General features: G+C 42.7%; 1 protein-coding gene across 7 annotated transcripts in view; it reads left to right on the top strand.

Moving 5' to 3' along the window:
• ADGRB3 (adhesion G protein-coupled receptor B3) overlaps window positions 1-23,986 on the top strand; it is a 545,908-nt gene that overhangs the window by 200,743 nt on the left and 321,179 nt on the right. For all 7 annotated transcript variants that reach the window (XM_063125010.1, XM_063125008.1, XM_063125009.1 and 4 more), the window contains 4 exons: window positions 3,059-3,223; window positions 6,761-6,925; window positions 21,672-21,773; window positions 22,219-22,325. In XM_063125010.1, coding sequence (XP_062981080.1) covers window positions 3,059-3,223; window positions 6,761-6,925; window positions 21,672-21,773; window positions 22,219-22,325 — 539 coding nt within the window. The remainder of the gene's footprint in view (window positions 1-3,058; window positions 3,224-6,760; window positions 6,926-21,671; window positions 21,774-22,218; window positions 22,326-23,986) is intronic.

Raw genomic sequence — 23,986 nt, 5'->3', positions numbered from 1 at the left:
TATGGTGCATTCTTTTCCTTTCTGATATTGACCAATATTATCCTAAGATAATTTTAATATCAATGTTATCCAGACATATATATGTTAAACATTCAATATATTTGGGTGCAATGCATGGTTACTGGGGTAGAAGCAGTTCTTCTGGCCTTGACTTTGGATTTCCAACATGATGACCAAAGGCTAACTATGTAATCCTTTAAGTGAATGCTTTGGCAGCTATTAGTGTTGCTTTGGCTGTCAGGGTATTAAAGAGAAGACTCCACATCCATGTTTTATTACTCCAATGATTTTTCTACTAATAGCTAGTAAAAGCAAAAGTAGAAAGAAAAAAAGGACATATTTACAATTGGGCTGCTAATCACAATGTGCTTTAAGGCATACTTACATATTGCCGCAACAGAATGCCACCAGAGCCATTTAGCAAGTACAGGAGGAGGAGGCACAAATCAAAGATAAAGACCACAGTGTGGTCCAAGGACAACAGTAGCTAGGAAATGTTAGGTAATCCACTAACCATGTCAGTGAATTTCACAATACATAAACATATTTCATAAAAACATCACACTCTGATCTTTATTTGGTCTGTCATGTTCCTTATAATATCATACTGCAAATGGATTTGAACTGGGAGAAATGAAATTCAGTTTCTATAAGACTTCACCTTTGTATATGGGCCTCAGTAAAAGCAGATTTAGTGGGTATCCATATTTGAAGAAGCTTCTCCAGTTTAATACTCGATCAAGATGAAAGTCTTTCCTAATCTTCTGCAGACAGCAGTGTTCTGAGACTTTATAAGGATTTCTGGTAAAAAGTATATACCCACAATCAAATATTCAGGTGTTGGTACACACTGTCAATTTTCTGATGCTTTAAAATAAAAGTAAAATTCCAAGGATGGTAATAGGAGACAGATAGGGGTTATGTAACTGTGTGGTTGTTTTGTGTCTCCCACAATCCTCTTCTCAGCAAAACTGCATGTGCATAGGCTTCCCATTTATCCAAACCTGGCTGTCCATTTTGCATGTGAAGAATGCGCTATACTATATGGACAACAGGCAATTGCTCTTGATCTTGGTGTTAATACAGAATTTCATATTGTTGCCATGATACTTAATGACTCACTTGTTGTATCCTGTGCTAGAAATGTTTGTCTAGTGTTTTTCTTCACCATCAGATGCATTTAACATTCTCCTCCCCCACCACCCCCACTGTGTAAATGGGGGGGAAACCATGTTATACCTGGCAAATGAGCCGTGCAACACAATCCTATGCATGCTTACTCAGAAGCACGTTTCACTATGACCAGTGTGGCTTAGTCTGTCATAAATGTGCTTTGGGTTGTGGAGCTAAAACACATTACATGGAAGTAAGTTCCATCAATTTCAGTGCAGCTGACATACTACTTTTGCAAGAATGCAGGCCAATGCAACATCAACTGTGCTTTGCATGGTTGCACCCAAAGCAGTGACTTATTCTTGACAGTTTGAATCTGTTGTTCATCTGTCCTGACATGCCATAGCAATCCCCTTTTTAAAAGAAATATCAAAAAGCATAGCATAGCTAACAAACTGGATAGACTCTGGGACTGCTTAGAGGATCCTGAGGCTGCTGGGCTTCGAATATCACCGCCATTTCTGTCAGGTCTGTGCATGTATCATGCTGGATCAGCATGTAAAAGGGCTGACTTCAGGTACTAGTGCGAGAAGTAGGATCTCGAAGCAACATGCTGCAAATCAGTGGTGGTCAGGTGTCCTATTTTGGCAAGTCAGCCACAGTTTAGGTCCTAGGTATGAAATAGTGCCACTCTGCGCTGCAGCACATATACAGCCTCCTGTATCTTGGGGTGGTTCTGCCTCTAGTATACTGAGCTAGGGATCAAGCAGTGATGTAGAGAAGGCATGATTTTGTCTCATATTCATGCCTGTGCCACTTGCAGCTACGATATTGGTGTGAATCGGTTAATCATGCCACAAGTGCTGTGCTTAGAGATTCCAGCTTACTTTTAAAGCGCCTGCTGTTGTGGGACATATGGCTGGTGAGGTAGGTTGGGACATCATCCCTGGCAGGCACTAAAGGAGGGAGGCCCCACAGTTCTACCAGGGTGGTGCCCAAGGGCAGCTGGCAACTTCTACCCATTTTCCATGCATCTGTTGCAGTTTCAGGACTAAGGTTTCCTAGGAGAGGGGTCTCATCATCAACAATAAATATGATCAGGAAATTTTGCAACAGAAAAAGAAACAGGAGACTCCCCCCACCCCAATGTACTGTGAATGCTATTTATCCAGCAGAGAAATGGATCATCTTTTAAATGCAGGATCCATGCTGCTAAGTTAAAGTGATAGGGAAGAAACAGGGAAGAACTCACAGACATATATCCAATTCTATGCATGTTTGCTCTAAACTAACTTCCTCTGAGTTCAGCTGGAACTTCCTTCAAGCTGATAGTGCCCTAGAACTAAAGAATAATTTTCTCCTATGCAGCCAATTTGATTGTGTGCATGTTTTGAATTATGGCTTATTCTGGCAAGGGTGGTGCCAGAATTGAGAGACTCGGAACTCAATGGGCCTTCTTGCTCCCCCACCTTAACTGCACCTATTATAAAGAAAGGGAAACCAATGTTTTCATTCCTCTCCTCCCCAGCACCTGGGTCACTGTATGACTCCTGCCCAGACATTCTGCACAATGGCAGGCATGCTGCAAGCTATGTGTATACTGGAGGGAGGGGGGAGGGAGGAGAGCTCATTGGTCTCTTTGATAGGCTGTCAATACTCCCAGAAGATAGTGCATCCCAATGTTTTTTGCTGAAATCATTGACTTGAACAATATTTTAAAATTTCGTTTTACTGTGTTTCTATGCCGCCCCCCAAACCGAGGTTTTCTGGGCAGCATACAGAAAGAATTATATTAAAATACAGCAAAATAAAACAATAAACATGCAAGTACAGTTATTTTCCAATACAGGCTTTATTGGTCAGCATGAAATTAAGGGTCTTCTATGAAACAACCAGGGAACTCTTCTGGATTGTAACATGGAATTGATTTCTATTTTGTGCATAGTTGATGGGCAGTGGCAGGAGTGGAGTGCTTGGAGTCAGTGCTCGGTGACCTGTTCCAATGGCACACAGCAGAGGAGTCGGCAGTGCACGGCAGCTGCGCATGGAGGCTCCGAGTGCCGAGGTCCATGGGCTGAGAGCAGGGAGTGTTACAACCCCGAATGTACAGGTACGTCAGATGTGATTGATTGATTGATTGCATTTCTATACCGCCCAATAGCCAAAGCTCTCTGGGCAGTTCACAAAAATTAAAACCATTCAAAGTATAAAACAAACAGTATAAAAGCATGATATAAGATACAATATAAAAGCGCAACCAGGATAAAATCAGCAGCAGTGCAGAAATAAAAATTTAAAATACAAATTTAAAACAGCAAAGTTAAAATTAAGTTTATAGACTGTTAAAATGCCGAGAGAATACAAAGGCATCTAAAAGAATACAGTGTAGGTGCCAGGCGAACCTCCTTCGGGAGCTCATTCCACAGCTGGGGCACCACAGCAGAGAAGGCCCCCCTCCTGGTAGCCAACTGCCTCACTTCCTTTGGCAGGGGCTCATGGTGAAGAACCCCTGAGGATAAGTATATATCCTCAGGAAGGTACATATGGGAGGAGGTGTTCCTTCAGATAGCCTTCAGATCCTCACCAGGATTAAAAAATGAGCTGTTGTGGTGGTGGTGGAAGGATTTCACAGTGCATTAAAGGATATGTTAATCTTCCTTCAAGATATTCCTTTCTTTCCAAGGGGCCCAATGTTATGTACATACAGTGTTACCTCCATCCCCCTACCAAAGGTCTAAATGTTATCCCCACAACAAACCTGTGAGGTGGTTTAGGCTGAGAGACAGGTCCAAGCTCACCTGGTGAGCTTCATGGCCAAGTGGGGATTTGAACCCAGGTCCCCCCATTCCAACTATGATGCTGTTTCTAACGTCCTTTGTTATGTAAGCTTGTTTATACTGGTAAACTGACATGAGTTCTTCCTGTAAAGAGAAGCTATCCCTTATTCCTCTTTAGGGCATGTCTCATATGTGAACAGTCCTAAAGCTTTTGGGAAGAAATAATATAGATCAACATTAAGAATGCTTTAAGTTCCATTAGTTTCATTGTGAGCTGTAAGCATTAAGTGAAAATTGAAAATGCTTAATTATGGCTGCTTAACTCCTTGTGGTGATAAATCTTTATCAGCTTGGACACCTTATGGATGGAGATATCCTGGGCACACTCAATCGTGTTCTGGTAACACATGATTTGAATTACTGTAATGTATTGTAATCATGGGGTTGCCTTTGGAAAACACAGGGCTGCCTTTGAAAACTGTTCAGAAACTGTAGGTGGTGCAAAATACTAAAGTTAGACTATTGACTGGGACCAAGTGTTTGGACTGTACCTCACCAATGTTAAAGCAGTTGCACTGGCTCCTGGACTGTTTCTGGGCACAGTTCAAAGTTCTGGACTTCTTAGCCTCTAAAGCCATATGTGGCTTAAGACCAGGGTACCCCAAGGAGTGCTTGCTCCTACATGAACCTGCCTGAGAGCTGAACAGCCTGCCTGGGTGTTTCTTCAGGTCCCCTTGCTGTCAGAGGTGAGATGGGTCAGTGCCTTTTTAAAGGAATTTTCACAGTGAGGGAATGAACTCCAAAGGGCACTTTTAATCATGCGAAGAGGCACCTTTAACCTTCCATGAAGCATAAATTACACAGGATTGTATGTAATAGCTGAAGGTCTCTTGGTGGTTTACAACAATTCATAAGACTATAAAATGCAGCATTAAAAATACAGCATAAAATTTAAATATCCAAAATTTTAAACAATTTTGCAAACAGTTTCAATAAAATACTAGATCTCTTTAGATGACTGACATAAATGCCCCATTATATGCCATCATATGCTACTTATATATTATATTTATTTTAACCACTCTGGGAAACCTTCAGGATTCAGAGCAGGTTATGAATATATGAAATAAATAAATATGGGAGTTGCCTGTAAGTAATTCTAATGAAGGGGAAATCCAGCATGCAGTTCTTGAGAATATGACTGTAAGATCATATGGCACAAAGACCTCTTTATATGAAAGCCATGATTCTTCCATAGATTTACTTTCAATGTTAAACCTATTAGGAAACATTAAAAAAAATCCTTGGGAGATGTTTAAAGGTTAAAATAATCCAGATTTATCTGCACAATGAGGCAAAAGCTGCAAACAGTAATTCTTTCGACTATTATAAACAGATTATAGGGATTTTTTCTTAGCCTTTTTGATATGAATAACTGCATTGAGTTAGTTATACAATACAGTGGTGTTAATGAAAAGCATACTGAGAAAAGCATAAAAGAGCAGAACAAAACATAAAGTGATGGATATAAAGAAAAGAAAACAGTGCAAACAATACACTCAAATGTTAGAATAACAGTTTAAATGAAAAGAACGTGATGGCTATTTAAAATATTATGTTTCTATACATTTCAGCCTGTAAACATGTAGTTACTATCTAAACATACTTACAGTACAATCCTAAGCATGCCTACCTAGAAGTAAGTTTTATTGAGTTGAGTGGGATTTACTCACAGGTAAGTGTGTATAGAATTGTGGCCTTACTTACTTGTGGCCTGATTTAATTTTTTTATTATTATTTTAACAGATATAGTGCACACAGTATAGACAAAGTTAAGCATATTGAATTCCCATTTATTTCAGTGGTAGCTTTAACCCCATGTTTAACCCTCTCCCATTGAATTCAAAGGGAGTTATTGCCACGACACAGGCTCTGAACACCAGACCTCACGGCTGCCACCACTTATTATGGGGCGACACAGGCTCTGAACACCAGACCCGGCCGAGGCTACTCCCTGCTCAAGCTAAGCACCACCGCTTGATACGCCTGAGGCAAGGGATAAGAACCACCTTCCTCCAAACTATGTGGAGAAAGGGGTTTAAAATGGAGAAGGATTTCAATATATGTAATAATGCGCTGTGAGTTATATCTGCTTAGGTGAATGATTGTCAGAGTGGGTGTTAAATGTGTAAACTTAAGATGATAAATGCCAAACAGACATGTGGGACTTTTGTGGTAGTTTAAAAACAAAACAATCAAAATTTATTTTTAAAAGTTCATAAGCTTTGTTTCAAATAACAACATTTAAAAACCTTTTTGAAACCTTTCATACAATCCTGTCACTCATTCACATACGCGCTTTCCTTTTTCTCACACAATCACTCTTGAACTTTCTTTATTCTCAGTATTGATTAATATACATCCACTATGTGCACACCACACTCTAAAGACACCACTCACTACACTGACTCTCAGATTTCCCAGAACTTAAGTACCCTAAACACAGAGAGCACTACAGACTCTAAGAGTACCTAATAAGTCTCCCTGAAAAGCTTTCTTGAAAAGATCTCTCCATCCCCTCAGTCATTCCCTTATATATTACTCCTCCCCCTCCCAAGACATTCTAACTCCGCCCACTCAGGCCAACATTCTAAAAACCACAGACTTACAAACCAGACATACATTTGGAATTGACTTGTGGGGTGTAACGCCACAGTTATGTGTGATTAACTTTGGCTGGATCAGGTCTATGCCCATATTCCTTTCTTTACATGTGTAGCTCTACCACTTTGAAATTGTTCTTTTTGCACATTTGTTGGTATCATACAGTTTGTTGGTGCCCTTCCTGACTATTATGTTCTTCAAAGCAGCTAACGGTCAATGGAATCACTGGGGCCACTGGAGCGGGTGTTCCAAGTCATGTGACGGAGGCTGGGAGAAGAGAATAAGGATATGTCAAGGAGCAGCTGTTACTGGGCAGCAATGTGAAGGTGCGGGAGAGGAAGTTAGACGGTGTAGTGAACAGCGATGCCCAGGTAAGAAGCAGGCACTATGTTTAGAGTATACAATACATTGTGAGTTTCAAGATGAATCCAACCACTTTTAGGGTCCACATTTAAGAATAATGCAACTGTTACATAGAATCTGTCAGAAACAAACAACAACATTAATATAAAATCCAATCCTACATTATTGGATGTATCATATTAATTCATGAATTTAGTTTCAGTTTGATACAAAAAGTTAATTGTAATGTTCCAAAGTAGCTTGTTCCATAGCCAAGTTAAGTTAAAGTAGTTGGAGTTAAGGTGACATGAAATGCATGGGTATTCTCCTATTGAGGCAAAACCTTGTCAGAATTGCAGTGTTACGTTACAGTGAATGCCCAAAATGTGGTAAATGTTGACAGCCATATTGAAATAATGTTGACAGTCACCTGAATGTGATGGTGTGAAAGTGACAAGGTGTACAACTATTTGGGGCCATTCATAAAAAATTTCAAGAATTGTGAGCATTTAGATGTGAATGGCAATCGTTCTGCAGATTTTTGACATCCTTAGAACAAAGGAAATTGCTTTATACCACATCCATGTTGTACAACTTCATCTATTCTTACTAGAAGCATCTCTCCAGGATATTGGGCAGAAAGCTTTTTCCAATCACTTCCTACCTGATTCTTTTACCGGTGAATGCCAGGGATTAAAGTTGAGACCTTTTGCATACCAAGCATTGACACATGTTTGGTTCCTCACCTGTAAAATATACAATACAAACTATGAAATAAATCTGGTTTTTAAAAAAGTAAGACTGCTATCCAGCCAAAGCACTTTTAAGGCTGCAATTCAATGGTCCCTGGGAGGGCATCCCAGGAGTCATAGGACTTTTCAGATCTTCTCCCCTGAGGTCAGAGATAGAGAGGTCCACCTGAAGAAAGGGAGATCCAACCATGCAAGACTTCTGTGTGAGGCTGCAGAATCGGTTGACTGCCAGTGCTTCTCCAACAGAGAGCACAAAAAGGAGGTATTCCGTGGGCACAGAAGGAGAGCCAGTAAATCCATAAATAAAGAGAGGAAAACTGGTGCCACTACACAATTTCCATCCTGCAAGGCAAAAGGCAGATCTTCTGCCTGGATTCCTCCCTCTCCCTCTACCACAGGATTGCTCTGCTCGCCTCATTGATTTCAATAGAACTGAAATAGGTGCTTAAATCTTCCATTGCAAGAACTCAAACCTGCTTAACTTTGGCTAGTTTGTGCTCATAGGTAACTATGGAGTGTTTTGATTGGCAGACATAGTAAGGACGAGTTTAAGCTAAATCATTTGAAATAATAACTGTGCAAAATTAATTGGCGAATATTGCTCTTTCAATCCCTGGAAATAGCAAATTAGGACTTCGTTCCTTTAATTCTTATGTACTTTGGCCCACCACTATCAAAGTTATCCTTCCTGATTTTTCCCCTTCTTATATCTTTCTATTTTCCATAATCATGTACGCCACTGAGATAAAATAAAACTGCCAGCAAAATATTAATGATAAAACATGATTTTATAAAAAACAAGTTACTAAAGCAGATTTGTTGTTATTCCAGCATAATTGGATAGCTTTGGCCCGGGGTCTTTGTATTTCAAGATTTCCTGTTCCCTTCTCTGAAATCTGTCATGTGGGTTAATTTCATTTGGTATCATCCTTCCCAATGTGAGCTTGGGGCCTCTGTTTGAGGAGGGATCTGCATAGCCCTGTTGAGAAACAGAGTTTTGTTTCTTTAATCCTTATTCTTGGTCCATGTTTATGAGTACATAACCAAGCTGTGGATTACAGAGAATGTGGAGACTGTGTCCAGTGCTGTTTGCTATCTAACCCTCCCCTTCCAGTTGGTCAAATAGAGTTCTAGAATGTTTGTGCTAAACATTAGGCAGTCATCAAACAGTCCGACACAGTGGATAGCCTGTCTTGGAAGCCCTTCTGGTTCTTCCAGGTTAGAAGGAGCCAACAAGGGTGGGCGGAGCCACTTCAGAGCTTCCTGGACCAGCAAACACTCCCAACATAAAGCTCCGGTGGCTTACCACAGGTGGTACCTGCATGCAGTTCTCAGGGCTGCTCCTTCTAGCCTGGCCATGGAGCTTATTTGGGGACCAGATGTGTGTGGAATGTGAAGTTGAAGGGGGGATATAGGAGGTTGATGTAGACTTCCCATTGCTCATAATGGATGGGTTTGTATGCCTGTGCACAATGGAGTGAGAACAAATAGAGTATGTTTGAGACCTTTGGAAATTATTCTGTGTGTGTGTGTGTGTGTGTGTGTGTGTGTGTGTGTGTGTGTGAGAGAGAGAGAGAGAGAGAGAGAGAGAGAGAGAGAGAGAGAGAGAGAGATGTACACATACAGGGAAAGAGCATCCTCATTGTGTTAATTATTACATTTGTATGCAGCATCTCCACAACAGCAGCTCACAGTGGACAGAAAACAGAACAACAGTGTTTTTTTCAAACCATAATATCAGCATTTCAAAAAGGAGAGCAGCAACATTTCAATGTAATTTCAGTGGAATATCAATTCCAATGTAATTTCAGTGAAACATAATCAAGAAATGAATCCTGTGCTCCTTCTCCCCACAGAATTCCAGGAAAAGGAGGACAGAGATTGGATTATACGTTCTTAAACAGCAACCCCTGAATGCTTCATTTTGAAACCAATAGGAGTTGTGATATTGCATGGAGACTTAGATATTTGAAGCAACAATAACAACAAGACAAATTTTGCTGGTTAGTTTGAGCAAGCTGGGTAGGCAAAGCCGCTCTTTCAAACCCTATGCAACGCATATCCATTTGTACATAATATTTTCCTGTCACAGGAAAGTACTAGAGAGAAAAGAACTCCACAAAACAGTTATCCAGAAGCTGTACGGAAGGAGTCAGAAACTGGGGAGGCCCTAGTACCAAAGTCACACACACACACACACACACACACACCTCAAATTGTACCATTTACTATCACAGTTGTCAGTCCAGGGGAGAAGGAGGAGTTTGAGCCAAGTATCACCTGAAGCAATAGGGCCAATTGGCAAGCCACTTAGAGCAGGGGAAGTAAAAGTTGGGGTATAGACCCTCTACACCTTACAAAGGGCTGGTGTCCCTCTGCTGATAGAAAGCTCTTTCATCAAACAGAGGCATCTGCTTGAACAGAGAGAGAGCATTTTTGGTTATTTCCCCCTCCACATGCAGCCCCCACCCCCATCCCTCCCAAAAACCTGTTCTGAAAGTTAGGGGGCATGTCAGAACAGTGTGGGGAAAGCTACGGAAGGAGGGGACAAGGGGGAGGGGATTCACCAAAAATCACTCTCCCATTCTGCTGGTGGAAATTTCAGCTAGATAAATCTTCCATCAGCAGAAGAGCACCAGTTGGATATAGACCTCAATTGTCAATCATGGCCCTCCAGAAAATCTAGCTGGGGGTCACAGGTGTGCATATTCTTTACTGTTATCTAGTCACTGCCTGTCATGATTCCAAGCCCCTCTGCCAGTGCAAGACAATAAAAGTGTCTTCTGTGTAATACATAAATCTTTATTCAACAAACAAACATCTCTTCTCACCTGAAGGGTGTGTGAACGCTAGGAGCTCTGCTCTAAGCTTAGTTAGACTAGGCAGTTGCCTTCAACTCAAGCAGGAGTGTTCCAAACATTCCAACAGACACTTTTCACCAGGGAGGGTCTTTCTTGAGACCATCTCCCACCTCTCTCAACTCCACCTTCCTGTCCCTGTGATGGACTCTGGGATCTGTCAACTCCAATGTCCCCTTCCTTTCAAACGGAGGCTGAGTTCCCAGGAGGGGGTGGGGAATGGTCTCTGGGCCATCTGCATTCTAGCAGATAAGCTGCTGGGAAGATTCATTCATGACTCCTAAGTAGTCTTGAAGAATCTCCTCACCTGCTTCCTGTGTTGGCTGGTAAATTTCTGGTCCTTATTCTTTAGATTCTGAGTCTGATTGACCCCGCCACCCATCCCTGGCAATCCTTTTCTCCTCACTAGGGAGAACAGGCCTAATCTTGACACAGTCAGATTATTTCAAGTAGGAAATTAATAGTAATGTTGATGAATATGCCCTCTCAGTGAATTGTTTGAACCATCACAGCCACTACGTCTGCAGTAGTTATGAAGAAACAGTTATTTTAAATGGGTGGAAAGGGTACGGTTTTATAAAGTATAGGATTTTGGTATGACATAACAAGAAGAAGACATTTGGATGAACCAGTATCAATGCAGAAAATATTTCTCACAGCTAGTAAATGCCTCTAACAAATCCAATTTTCCAAGGTTGCCACCTGCTGTTAATAAAATATTTTACGAACAGATGGTAGATAGCAGCTGATGATGTCTGATTTTGTCTACCGCCTTGATTCAATCTAGATTATGGGAATTGCAACGACAGATGACATTAATGCCTTGAGCTCCTGACTGTGGAAAAATGGGGTATAAATAAACAATTTAAGATGTAATTCAGAATGACACACATGTTGACACATCCATTATAGTTGAGGATTTTCACATTGATTAAGAAAGCAATCCTATACACACATTGTGCTGGAAATATGTCGCTGCATATTCAATGCATGCTTAAGACTGGGAGGGGAGGGGAAAAGCACAACACTGCGAAATGCAACAATGGTGTAAAAACAGCAGACATGCCCCAGCGTCCCTGGAAACACTTGCACAGCCCACATGCCACACAGATACAGAGATAGCCATTCTGTGCAGACCGTTCTGCAGTTGCGTCTGTCACTGTCACATTGCCACACCCCAGCATAAGAGAAACACAGGGAATGAGGCAGCACCCGCAGTCACAGCCAAGGAAGCCCAGAGCCACAAATACACTGAAGAGGTGGCTGGTTCAAATCCCATCATGGGCAAAACATTTTACCTCCACTTCCCCCTGTGGGAGAAAGGCATGTAACCCAGCACCAGTGCAGTCTCCAAAGCAGGCAGAAAAAAAGGTTCAGGAGGCCACTGATTCAAATCTACAGAGGGATTTTTTCTCTCATTCCCAGTAGCCATTGTTAACTGAAAGGTGGATGACCAGTACAGTTCTGGAATGTACTGGAGGCACACATGCTTCCAGGGGCATTGGTTCAAATAGCATTTGATGTGGGGGGGCACACATACATGCACACTGGTATTGGCTGGGATTATTTGGGATAGGATGCTCCCAAGTTCCAGCGGTTTCTGAAGAGGAGCCAGCACCACGGCCAAGATTCGTATGACATCACGGTCCAGAAATGTGCCACCAGAAACCTCTCCAGGGACTGGAGGTAAGCATGCAGTAGCCAAGGGGCAGCCAGAGTGAGTGGCGGTGGGCACTAGATTGCTGGGCCAAGGTGAGTGTGCTGGTGGGGAAGCCCACACCTACCCATGCTGATGGGGAGCTCCACACTAGGAGGAGGTCCATGTCAGAATGGCCCAGAGGGGCCATGAGCCCTCTTTGGCCCAGCTATGCTGCTGGCAGAAGGCTGAGAAATTGGCCTTTCACCAGGAGTGTGAGCATCGGGAATGCCACAGAGTGCCCAGCCTGACTCCTAGGATGTCATGCTCTGGGAGTGGGTGGAAAGACCCATGGCCTGCAACAAGCAGCACACAGGGGCAGACAAGAGGGTGGGAAGGGATAGCAGGGGTGGGCTCACTGAGGTGGATTGTACAGCTCTGCCCAGGTGAAGTATCCATTGACAACCTTTTCTTCCCTTATTCCCCTTGCTGCAACAGGAGAGCACTGCCACTCGCCGTGCCGCTGCTGCCTGGGGGAACCTGCCTTCACCCCACTCTTGTCATCTTCCTTGCTGCGACTCTGAAGAGCCCATGGCCTGCCTCGACACTCAGGCTGGCTGGAGCCAGCTTGGAAGGAGGAGGAGCAGCGGGTCATGCTGAGAGCCACACAGTGACATACCCCAGTGCCAGCCATGCTTTTTGAGGGCGTGCGAGACAAGAGGGAATGGAGCAGCCCGAATGCTCAGCCAGTGGCCATGCCTCAGCCTTCCTGCACCTGGTGGGGAGGGGTAGACTGTAGGGCCCATGAGTCCATGTCACCCTTACCCCCATGGGGGTTCCAGTGGGCCCCCATGTGTGCGGCAACAGCCTGCTCTGTTCTGTGCATCCAGGGAGCGATGCTGCGAGGCAGAAGTGCTCATGAATGTTTGGCCAGCAGTGGCAATGGTTGGAGCAGTATGCCTGGCTTTGGCCAAGAGAGAGCTCAGCTGCATATGGGGTGCTTAGCTGCTCGCTCTGCATTGGAAACACTTCCCTGTTGGGAGGCAAGGGTGCTCTCAAGTGAAACCGTTCTGATGATACAGTATTAACATGCATCAAAGGGGGTGAGGTGGACATGGGAAACCGCCATGGCAGCCTCCTCTCCCGTCCCTCACTTACCTGTGTGGCATCCCTAACCACTGGAGTGGAGTTGGGTGTTTTTATCTGGAATCCAATGCAAAGTACCAGTAAGGTTCTAGGCAGAGAAGTGTTAACAGTGTGCTCAAGTCCCTGTCTCTGTTCTGGGGACAGACTGTCTGTGAAAAGTGCCCTTTCTGTATCATCCCCCTCTCCAGAGTTGTCCCTTGTAAGCTATATACAACATGGGGCCAGACAGAGTCCCATGCCACATCCCCTATCATCTGAGCTATGCTCTCCTGTTGTGGGGTGGTAGTATAACATGATTGAGAACTGAGTTACGCCATATCCTGTGCTCTGCCATGATAACTGTCGACACATGGATGGATTGTTTTAATTCCTCCCTCCCCTTAAAGTCAGTGGGAGGGAAATTCTTTGCACCAGCATAAAACTGTGATGTCGACAGAGCTTAATCGAGTATAAGACCTGGAAGAAGTGGGCCCTGCCAATGTACTCCACCCTGTTTTGGCCATTCTGCTGGCATATACTTTTCAACAGCATCTGAAGTGTTGTTCCAATGTATCTTTCGTGGCAGTGGCACATCTGGAATAGTGGGGCTTTCATTAAATGCTATTGCCCTTGGATCTAACCACATCTCCAAAAAACCACCCAGGAAAACATTTTTTCCTAGTTCATACCTATCACATTTACATCTCTTCAGATGTATATCATACATCACACCATCATATATGAAACCTATTAATCATTTGCCTTAATTCTGCTCTATACTAATGAAAACCTACAGTTTACATTTTGGGAAGGAAAGCCCTTTCAATATTTCATTGCCCCTGGAACTAAACCAATACATGCATGTGGAACTGTATAGCACATGTATTGGGAACATCATTTATTTATTTTTATATAAATATAAGCCCCATATTCCAGTAAAAACAACCTTCTCAGATCATCTTGTACGACACTGGTGCTGTGAGCACAGAGACAGGCAACATTTTATCTGTACATAAAATAAAGATCCAGCTATGAAATTCTGCCCCACGAATGCACTTTTTTGTATTGTGATCTTTCTGTTTTATTATTAACATACACAACTTGGGCTTCATAATATTAATATTTGATTACATTTCTAGCAGTATAAATTATGAGTAGCATCTATAAAGCAAAAACATGTATAACCATAATTATTATGGCATGTAGGGGAAAACATTCTAAGACTCAGTGGCCTTGGTTTAGAGGTTCCTTGCAGACACAAGAGCTTGGGTGACAATTTGATTAATTCTTTGTCCTATCAGAAAAGCTCCGGCTGACTTCTATTCTCAGCCAGGGTCATCCCAAGATACCTTTCTGCCTGAAGCAGAGCAACAAATGGTACCTCGAATCCAAGTTAAGGTACGTAATCCACAAGACCAGCCAATTATTTGGACAGTTCAAGCAGAAGATCAGTTCGTAACAAGATCTCACTCATCCTTGATATGATCATGGATGAGGGAGCTGACCTGGCAGCATCACTAAGACCTGGTGTAGCTGAGTGGTGTAGGCATGACCCAGTTTTGCCTACCTGGTTACTCGGGGCAACACAAGCCCAGGCCAAGGGGCCAGCCAGGTGGGGAGGGGGAGTCACCATGATCCATAAAAGCACAATCTCACTCACCAGGAAACCCTTCGTCTGTGGGACAGGGTATGACACCCTGTATCTTGTGTTGGGCTTGTTCCCTCAGGCTTTCTCTGGCTTGTAATTCATTGCAATTAATCACACATTGCTCCATATTACTGTCCCTTGTATGGTTTTCCATTGCTGTTGTATTGGCATTGTTTTTATACTGTATTTAAATGTAATTTTTAATATTTATATGTGAACTGCGTAAATATTTTATTATAATAGGCAGTATATAAGTATTACACATAAACAAACAGACAAATAAGTATATAAAATCCCACAAGCACTTTCCCTCCTCCCTGGCAGTAAAAATAGAATAATATCAATAAGGTAAATAACTAAACATTTGCTGTCCTTTCATGACACCCAAAATCAGCAGCCTGAGGTAGACTTCTCATTGTGCCTAATGGTAGGGCCAGGCCTAGTGTAGGGCAAGAGAATGTGACTTACCCATTGCTATCTAGCAGGCTTCATAGTTGAAGAGATACCTGAACCTGGGTCCCCGACATCTAAACCCAACATTCTGGCCCATGCAAGATACTTCATGACATGACTTCTTTAGAAGATACTTCCTTTCCTCCTAACTGTTCAGACAATCAAGAGTGGCCATTTAATAGTCCAAGGCCCAGGTGAACAGTATGGACACTTGAATCCCTCATGGCTCAAGCCTGTGCTCTCTTATCCTTCCCTACACATTCTGGAACTTGCATAGCCACTGGCAATCCTGCCTTTTTCTCAACTCCTCCTCCGTATTCTGCTGCCTCCTATAATATTGCACTGGCAGCAAGTAGGGTGGCTGCATTGATCGGGGGGCCTAGTAAGTAGCTACTCAGCAACTCCCTTCAGGATCAGCCCATGACCAAATAACTTATGGGTGAAAAGACAGGCATGATTTCAAGACATCTCTACTGGTTGGGGTTACTGTATGGCAGCTGTACATGTGAAAATAAAATCTAGCAAAAACAGCAACTGAAGCTTTTGCGAACAGAAATATGAAGCCACTGGGAGATGTTCATTCAGAGCTCTGTGGTGAGGTGCCTTCATGATGCAGATGACCCCCAGCTCTATATCTTCATTCCATCTGCATCAGGTGAGATGGGGCTGGGGCTGGACCAGTATCTGGAGGCAGTTAATGGGCTGGGTGAGGGCCAATAGACTGAGACAAAATGGAGGTGCTGTTGGTGCGCAGTTCCCAGGTCCAGGAAGTAGGGAGATGTCCTGTTCTAGATGGGGCTGCACACCCTGTGAAGGAGCAGGAGCACAGCTTAAGGGTACCCCTGGATCAAGCATTGTTACTGGAGGATCAAGTGGCAGCAATTGATTTACAAGACCCTAAATGGCTCAGGGTCCAAGTACTTGTTGGAGCGGCTCTCTTAGTATGTATCAGCCCAGCCTTGGAGATCTTTGCTTATGGACAATGTCTGGGGAGTGGTGATCTGAATAAGGAAGGGCCTTCTCAGTTGTGCCACCCTTGGTATAGAAATCATTGTGTGTGGGGTGTATGTTCATCAGGTCTCGTTAGTAACCCTGTTTTGTTGAGACATTTGAGACTTATGTTTTATCTTGCTGATGGTCGGATTTGATGAATTATTAGAGTTTTAATAGTATTGTTTTCATATGTCTTGTGCTTGGTATTGTATTTTATTATTGCTTGTGCTGTGTATATAAATGAAATAAATAAATAAATAAATAAAAGGATGTGTATCTGTCAGCCTATTACCGTTTCTTCCTTGTGTGTTTTATGCTTATGCAATACTTAGAAACTATTTTATTCCTATATCTTATCAACTAAATGAGATGACAATGTGTGTATTCATATGGCTGCTACATGTGGCTCTGCCAATGTGTGTACAAACCCAGCACAATATATCCAATATATACGTACATGCAGCTGTGCCGGTAGTTATGGTGTTCATGTTGTTGCACACAGGCAGTTCTAGAGTCTGCCTCAATCAGTAGATCGAGTCTTCATGATATCCTGGCTCAAGTTTCTGATTATGGCCTTACCTAGCTGTTTAGTGGTAAGCAAAGCATAAAAAAGTACTATGTTTTCCACAAGATCTTCTACAATATGGAGGGGGATCATGTGACACATTTACCCCTCTTCTTTCAAATTACTGTGCCTATGAGAAAATAAATGCAGCAATGTGCTCTTCAGCAGTAGATCTATGCTTTGCATGTAGACATTTCCGGCTTCAACCCCTGGCCTCTCAAGTTCAATGCATGCTGATGGGAAAGACTTTTGCCTGAGACCCCAGAGGCTAGAGCTTGCACTGGTGACAACAAATGGACAAATAGTTTGAATTAGTATAAATGAGCTTTCTATGTTCCTAATCACGGGCAGTGGGCAACTTTCCCAGTACTGGGAAAAAGGCGGGATATTATTATTATTATTATTATTATTATTATTATTATTATTATTATTATTATTAGCCCTTTGACAAACAATTTCTGAGCCTGAAGCCTGATTATGCACACAACACTCCCTGTGCACATATTCATTCCTAAGGTATGGTTTAAAAAGAAAAAAATATGTATCAAACCATACAAAGTTTAGTTCCACATCATCCAGGTTAAAACAATCCTTGGGCATGGCTAGATGGGGCGATATCCCAGGGATCATCCCTGGGCATCCACATGATGCACAGGGATCCTACGAGCAGGGAGGGATGATCCCTCCCTTTCCCTGGGATATGGCCCTACACTTTAATCCCGGCTCTTCCTGCGGTCCCAGGATGATCCCGAGACCACGGGAGGTGTGGCCAGGCATCCTGTTTTCATCCTGGCTCCTTGCGAGTAGCTGTGAGGACCTGGGCATGGGGCACGGAGCTCTTCAGGAGCTCTGTGCCCATTGGGGGTGGGGTGGGGGAGAGCGGGAGTAAAAAAATTTTTTTTTTAAAAAAAAATACTTACCTTTTTGAAGGAGTGCTCGAGCACTCAACTTGAGTAAAAAAAATCAATCCAAAATGGCGGCCATGACGTCCTCTGTCCTCCCAGGATATCGCACGTCGTGTGTCGACTGGGTGGGGGAGGATCTCATGATCACCATATTGTGAGATCCTCCCCCTCCAGCCCCCTGGTCTAGACATGCCCCTTGACATTTAAAGAACTATCTGCAGTCATACTCATACTCTAATGTCAGTATAAGGCCTTAGCTAGACCTAAGGATTATCCCAGGCAAATGGAGGGGTCGTCCCTGCCTGCTCCCAGAATCCCCTGTGTGTCATTTGGATGCACAGGGATGATCCCAGGACAATCCTGGGATATAGACCTGGTCTTGCCATGGCCTAAGAGAAAGCACTGAGGCTGAACCCCTACAGAACATAGAGTTCTTTCTCTCAACACTTCAGAATATTTCCTTCTATGGCAGGAAGTGAAAAGCATTCCCTTGCTTAAATGCTTGCCATTAAGGCGTATTCTTGCTCTTCTGGCACTGTCAGCTTTCTTGACTTACGATTCGAGAGTGTTGATGCTGAAGCATATTTAGCAACCTATTTTATGTGCTTCGTATCAGCATCGCTGAAACATCTGCAGGGACGTTTTTGTCATCTGTTGAGGCACTCAGTTGATCCTGTGACAGGTCTTGCTCATTTCCATGAAGCCTGCTCTGTTAATAACCGTATGATAAGAAACAAATGGTCAAACTAGGCTAGCCATGGTCGTTTCTCTTAAAAATGAACAAATAGCAAAACGGTTGCCCAGTAAAGTTGCAACAGAAGAACACATGATTTGTATGTGTGTACACACACACACACACTCACTGCTTGAATGTGCCAAATGAATTACTTTTAAAATATCATTTAAAAAGCAAGTACATGCAATACATGTCATTAAGCCCCAACTGTGTTTGTTCTTTTGTGAAATGAAATGCAGTCCTAGAAGCTACAATTTTAAGCAAAGGAGTGGGTGGCTGGTGGGTTGATGCTTAGCTTTTTTCCTGCTGGCTGTTTCCCCCTCCATGTGTGTCCACCTATCTGCTTTTCCCACAATGCAGTTCTGGATAGGTATTTTCAAGGGGTCTTCCTGGGTCAGGCAGAGCTTGCTCCTCTCTCTCCTGCCTTGGGCCCTGAAGTCATGGCAGTGGCTTGTCTCAGGCACTGTTTAAAGGAACAGATAGGTGGGAGTTGGGTTCAGAGGTTGCATACCCTCAGCTGTGCATCATTTAAACCCAGTCCTTTCGCTGAGTCCTGTCCAGCTGAGACCTTGGTGCTCCTCACTACTCCCTCTACCACCATTGTTGGCTAGCAGCATAAAAGCAGCATGCTGACATGGCTTTCCATCCTTACCAGCATAGAGGGCAGGGCTTCTTTATAAAAATGCAAGGTTTTGCTGTATAAAAGGGAGAGATTTCCTCTCCCTTTCCTTGTTTTTCCACCCAGTATGCCTGTGTTAGCTATCCAGTTTATTAAAAGGGGGGGGGGGTTTGATAGAATTAGTAATATTTACATTACAAACCTATGCTTGGTTTAAATCACTGTAGCATTTGTGTTTCCCAAAGAAGCCCTGAAAGAGGTCTTTAGCTCCCACACATTTCCCAAAATTCCTAGGTAAAAGCTTCCAGATGGATAGCCACATTCATCTCTAGCATGGATATATGAAACTTTTGTTCGTATTTGGAAAAGTAGTGAACATGATCTGGCTTGCAAACCCAAATGTGAACACGATTTTATCTACCATTGCAAATGACAGCAGCCATAAAGGGCCACTCCTGGAAACAGCCCTTTAGAGCCACCATTGTTTGCAACAGTAGATCTATAATAGCAGAGAGACCCCATCATCCTTAGAAATGATGGCTCTCATACAAGACATAGTGCCTTCTAATGGTGGCTCTCATGCAAGACATGAGGCTGCCGGGCACAAGCGGACAGGTCAGGTAAGTCTTGGCAGAATGACAGGTGGAGAGGGGGAACAGCTCACCATTGTCCTGGATCAAGCTGAAGCACTCCAAAGTGCTTTGGGCACAATCCAACCCACTCCGCCCCACTTCGGTCCGATTTGGACCCAATCCCAATATGAACCAAAGAGGTCTGAATCAGCCTGCTTCACCTCAGGATTTGGATCTGGAACTGAGCATTGCACAGCCCTAGGAAAAACTAGTGCTGTGCCAAAAATTTCTATTCTATTTTTTTGCAGTTTGTGTGTGGGGTGGGGAAACAAAAATTCTGGCAAAAGAGGCTGGGAGAGGTAACAATTTTGGAGATTTTTTTCCTGTTGTGTGGAGGAGACAGGGTGTCTACCTACCTTTTAATTGTAGGAAGTTTTGAGGGGTTTTCTTTCTATTTTTTTAATTTAAAAAAAAACACCCCAAGCACTTGCAGGAACCCAGGAGTTCTTCCTGAATGCCTATTGGAGAGGGAGAGGGCACATCATATCCAATAGGCATTTGTGAAGAACTGCCAGGCTCCTCCAAGTGCTGGGTGGTAGTTGTTTAAATAAAAATAAAAGAATAGAAAAAAAGACCCCTAAACAACCAGCTACACTTTTAAAAGGTCTGTGGAAATGCTGTCCCCTATCCCCAAGGAGAAAATTCAGATGCAAAAGAGGGCAGGCCTCCTGCAGCTTTAACTGTTGTGATGAACAGGACATTTCAGCAGGTGCTGCATGCATACAAATGACACCTGCTGAAATTTCCTTTCTGATACAACTGTAAAAGATACAGGAACCCTGTCCTCCTTTCCATATGGTCACTCTAATACTTCCTCTGGAAGGACTCCAAGCATCCTGTAATATACTAACCAATTTATCCTTGCACAGGCTTTCATGGGCTACTGTCTGGTGAAGTGAACTCCTCTAATCCGCCAAAGTTCACTCCATCATAACATTTATTACCAGTGGTACAGGGGTAAACTTTGAAATGCAGGCAGTCATCATGACAGTACCCATAATACTGGTGGTGATTTATATCAAAATACCAGTTCTCACAGTTTTCCTCTCCATTAGGAGCAGGCCTTTTGTAAAGCGAATGGATCTTCTTAATTAGGGCGACCATATGAAAAGGAGGACAGGGCTCCTGTATCTTTAACAGTTGTAGAGAAAAGGGATTTTCAGCAAGTGTCATTTGTATGCGTACAGCATCTGGTGAAATTCGCACTTAATCGCAATAGTTAAAGCTGCAGGTGCCCTCCTCTCTTTTGTATCTGGTCAAGAGGGCAGGACGCCTGCAGCTTTAACTGTTATGGTGAAGACAAAATATCACCAGGTGCTGCATGCATTCAAATGACACTTCCTGAAATTCCCTTTTCTATACAACTTTAAAGATACAGGAGCCCTGTCCTCCTTTTCATATGGTCACCCTATCTTAATTGCCCATTCAACACCAGGCCACCCTCAAAATACTTTGCATTAGAACAGGGATAGCTCACAACAGTATATTGTTGCTGGGAAAACCTATTTCCTTCCAACCACAATGAGGATTGCAGCTCAGCCCAGGGGGAACAGGGACAGTGGTAGATGATGTTATTGTCCCTGTTAAGAATTCCCAGTGCTCCACAGGCTGCTTGTTAGTTTTTAAGATGCTGCAGGACTCTTTGTTCTTAAAATCCCCAATGTTAGTTTAGGAAAATCGTAGGTAGTTGAGCCATGTCAGCATCAGAGTGGAAGCATTCCTAGATTTCAGTGCCAAAAGCAAATGAGGACGAACTCTTAATGAGTAGGATTAAGGCTGCAGTTTCAATTGAATACATATGCATGTACATTTGTCGATACCTATATTCATCTTCCACGTTTTTTCAATTACAGCACCTTATGAAATATGTCCTGAGGATTATTTGATATCGATGGTCTGGAAAAGGACCCCTGCAGGGGATCTGGCGTTCAATCGGTGTCCTCTTAATGCTACAGGTACCGTTGGGTTTGTTTTATATTCAGCCTGCATGATATATCAGGTTTCCCCCACCCTTATATATTTTTGTGACTGACTTTTCATCTAGTTTCCCCCAATCCTAACTAAATGTGTTTATTCTGTATGTTACACACTTCCCTCCCCACCCACCGCCCCCGTGAATTAAACGGTAATGACAGTAATTGATGCAGTCTACAGTTGAGGCAGTTTGCTGGAAATTGTGGCACACTTTTAAATTAAAGAATGCTTTAAAGGTCAAGCATTGCAGCGAAGCCTGAATGACTGCTAATGCTTCCTTGCATGAAATTATATTTGTGTGTGTGTGTGTGTGTACATGCTTGAAAAGAATACAGAATTATTTGGAACATGTTTCTTTGACACTGACTGTTGCTTCTGTTCCATAAATGTCTCTCTCTCTCTCTCTCTGTTCTTTGTGACTCACAGGCACCACTAGCAGACGCTGCTCTCTCAGTCTTCATGGAGTGGCCTTCTGGGAACAACCTAGCTTTGCTCGATGCATATCAAATGAGTACAGATACTTGCAGCATTCAGTAGGTGCAAAGCCAGCTTTAGTACTTGCTCCATTTATTCATTGCTAAACACCAGGGCCTTAATGGGATTAACTGTTTGCTCTCCAGCCTTCAGGCCTTCTGATGTAAAAGGAAAAGAAATATGACTGGAGAAATGAAGAACATAAAACCAAATAGATGCTGTTTATTTGCCTCCTATCTTTTCTTTTTCTTTTTAACCGCCATCAGAGTTCCTGTAACTATTCAAAAGCACTGCACAATTTCTGCCTTACTTCTTCTCATGATTCCCTTTATAAAATGTTTATAGGGAGTGGAAGGCAAAGAACATATTTAGGTTTATTGGGGAACGTGGTCGTGAATAAATTAGATTTACTGGAGCTACAGTAGGGCATTTTATAACTCTTTCAGCACTTTAAAACCGTGCTCATAAATCAGTGGCACTGACGTGTCTTTCTCTGTTCAAACGTTCCACTTCGGCTGGGGCACAGCTAGGACAGCGTAAAATTACCAGAGGAGATTACAAAATGAGAAATAGTAGCTAGCTTTGTATGTAGAAGTGCTGAATGCATTAAAAAGACTTTCCCCCCTTCTTCTTCTTTTTACAAACTGTAATGACATGCAAGCTAATTTTCCTCCAATATAAATGTACTTTTGGTCTCTTTTCTTGTAAGGATTGCATTAGTGCCTGTTAGTGCAAAAAGCAGTTTATAAATATTAAGCGGTATATACTGTAAGTAGTTTAAATAAGAAAGTAAGTAAGTCCATGCTACATTTCTCATAGACAGGAGTCCCCTTGTTTTCATCCCCAAGATGTATTTTCCTGGTATTATTTCATCTTTCACAAGACCACCATGAGTACAGGCTCATTAAACCGTTCTCAGAAAGGGGGTAAAACAGATATGTGTTGGACTACTTCTTTGCCACTATCACAAGCTCAATGTATCACACAACCAAGGCCGGCAGTGAGGTTGAAGTGTGGAAGGCATCCCCAGAGGCTATTCTAGAGTGACCAGATACAAAAGAGGGCAGAGCTCCTGCAGCTTTAACTGTTGTGATGAAGAGGGAAATTCAACAGGTGCTGCATGCATACAAATGACACCTGCTGAAATACCCTTTTCTATACAACTGTTAAAGAGACAGGAACCCTGTCCTCCTTTTCATATGGTCACCCTACTCTCACAAAATCTAAATCTTGTTGAACATTTCATCATATTGCCTACTACTGCCTCAGCTTCTGCCAAAAAAAATTAACAATTTTGTAGGCAGTATGAGTAGAATTTCATCCTTAACTGGATATGCTATTATTATTTTTTGTAGCAACTGGGGAGCATTCACCAGCCATGTGTCAATTTACTGGCTGAATAACCTACAAGAGATGAATGGAGAATAAAATTCCAGTTTACATTCTCTGTTGGCATCAAGCACTTGAAAGTAGCACTAGGAAACATTTATTAATTACCTTTTTTATTTCTTCTTCTTCTTCTTCTTCTTCTTCTTCCAAATTTTTGGAATTTATCTTGTAAGGCAAGAAACATAGATATTGAGCTTTTAGGGATATAATATTCCCCACTTCCAAAACCATGGTTTAAGAAGCCTGGAAGAAGCATTAGGACTGTGAGTTCCTCTTTCACTCCTCCACTCACACACCAGTTTCAGCACAGTAAACCTGGACTCTTTAAACC

The sequence above is a fragment of the Elgaria multicarinata genome, chromosome 4, assembly GCF_023053635.1.
Source record: "Elgaria multicarinata webbii isolate HBS135686 ecotype San Diego chromosome 4, rElgMul1.1.pri, whole genome shotgun sequence".
Lineage (NCBI taxonomy): Eukaryota > Metazoa > Chordata > Lepidosauria > Squamata > Anguidae > Elgaria > Elgaria multicarinata.
The sequence above is the reverse complement of the archived record's forward strand: the minus strand, read 5'-3'. Positions and strand labels throughout refer to the sequence as shown.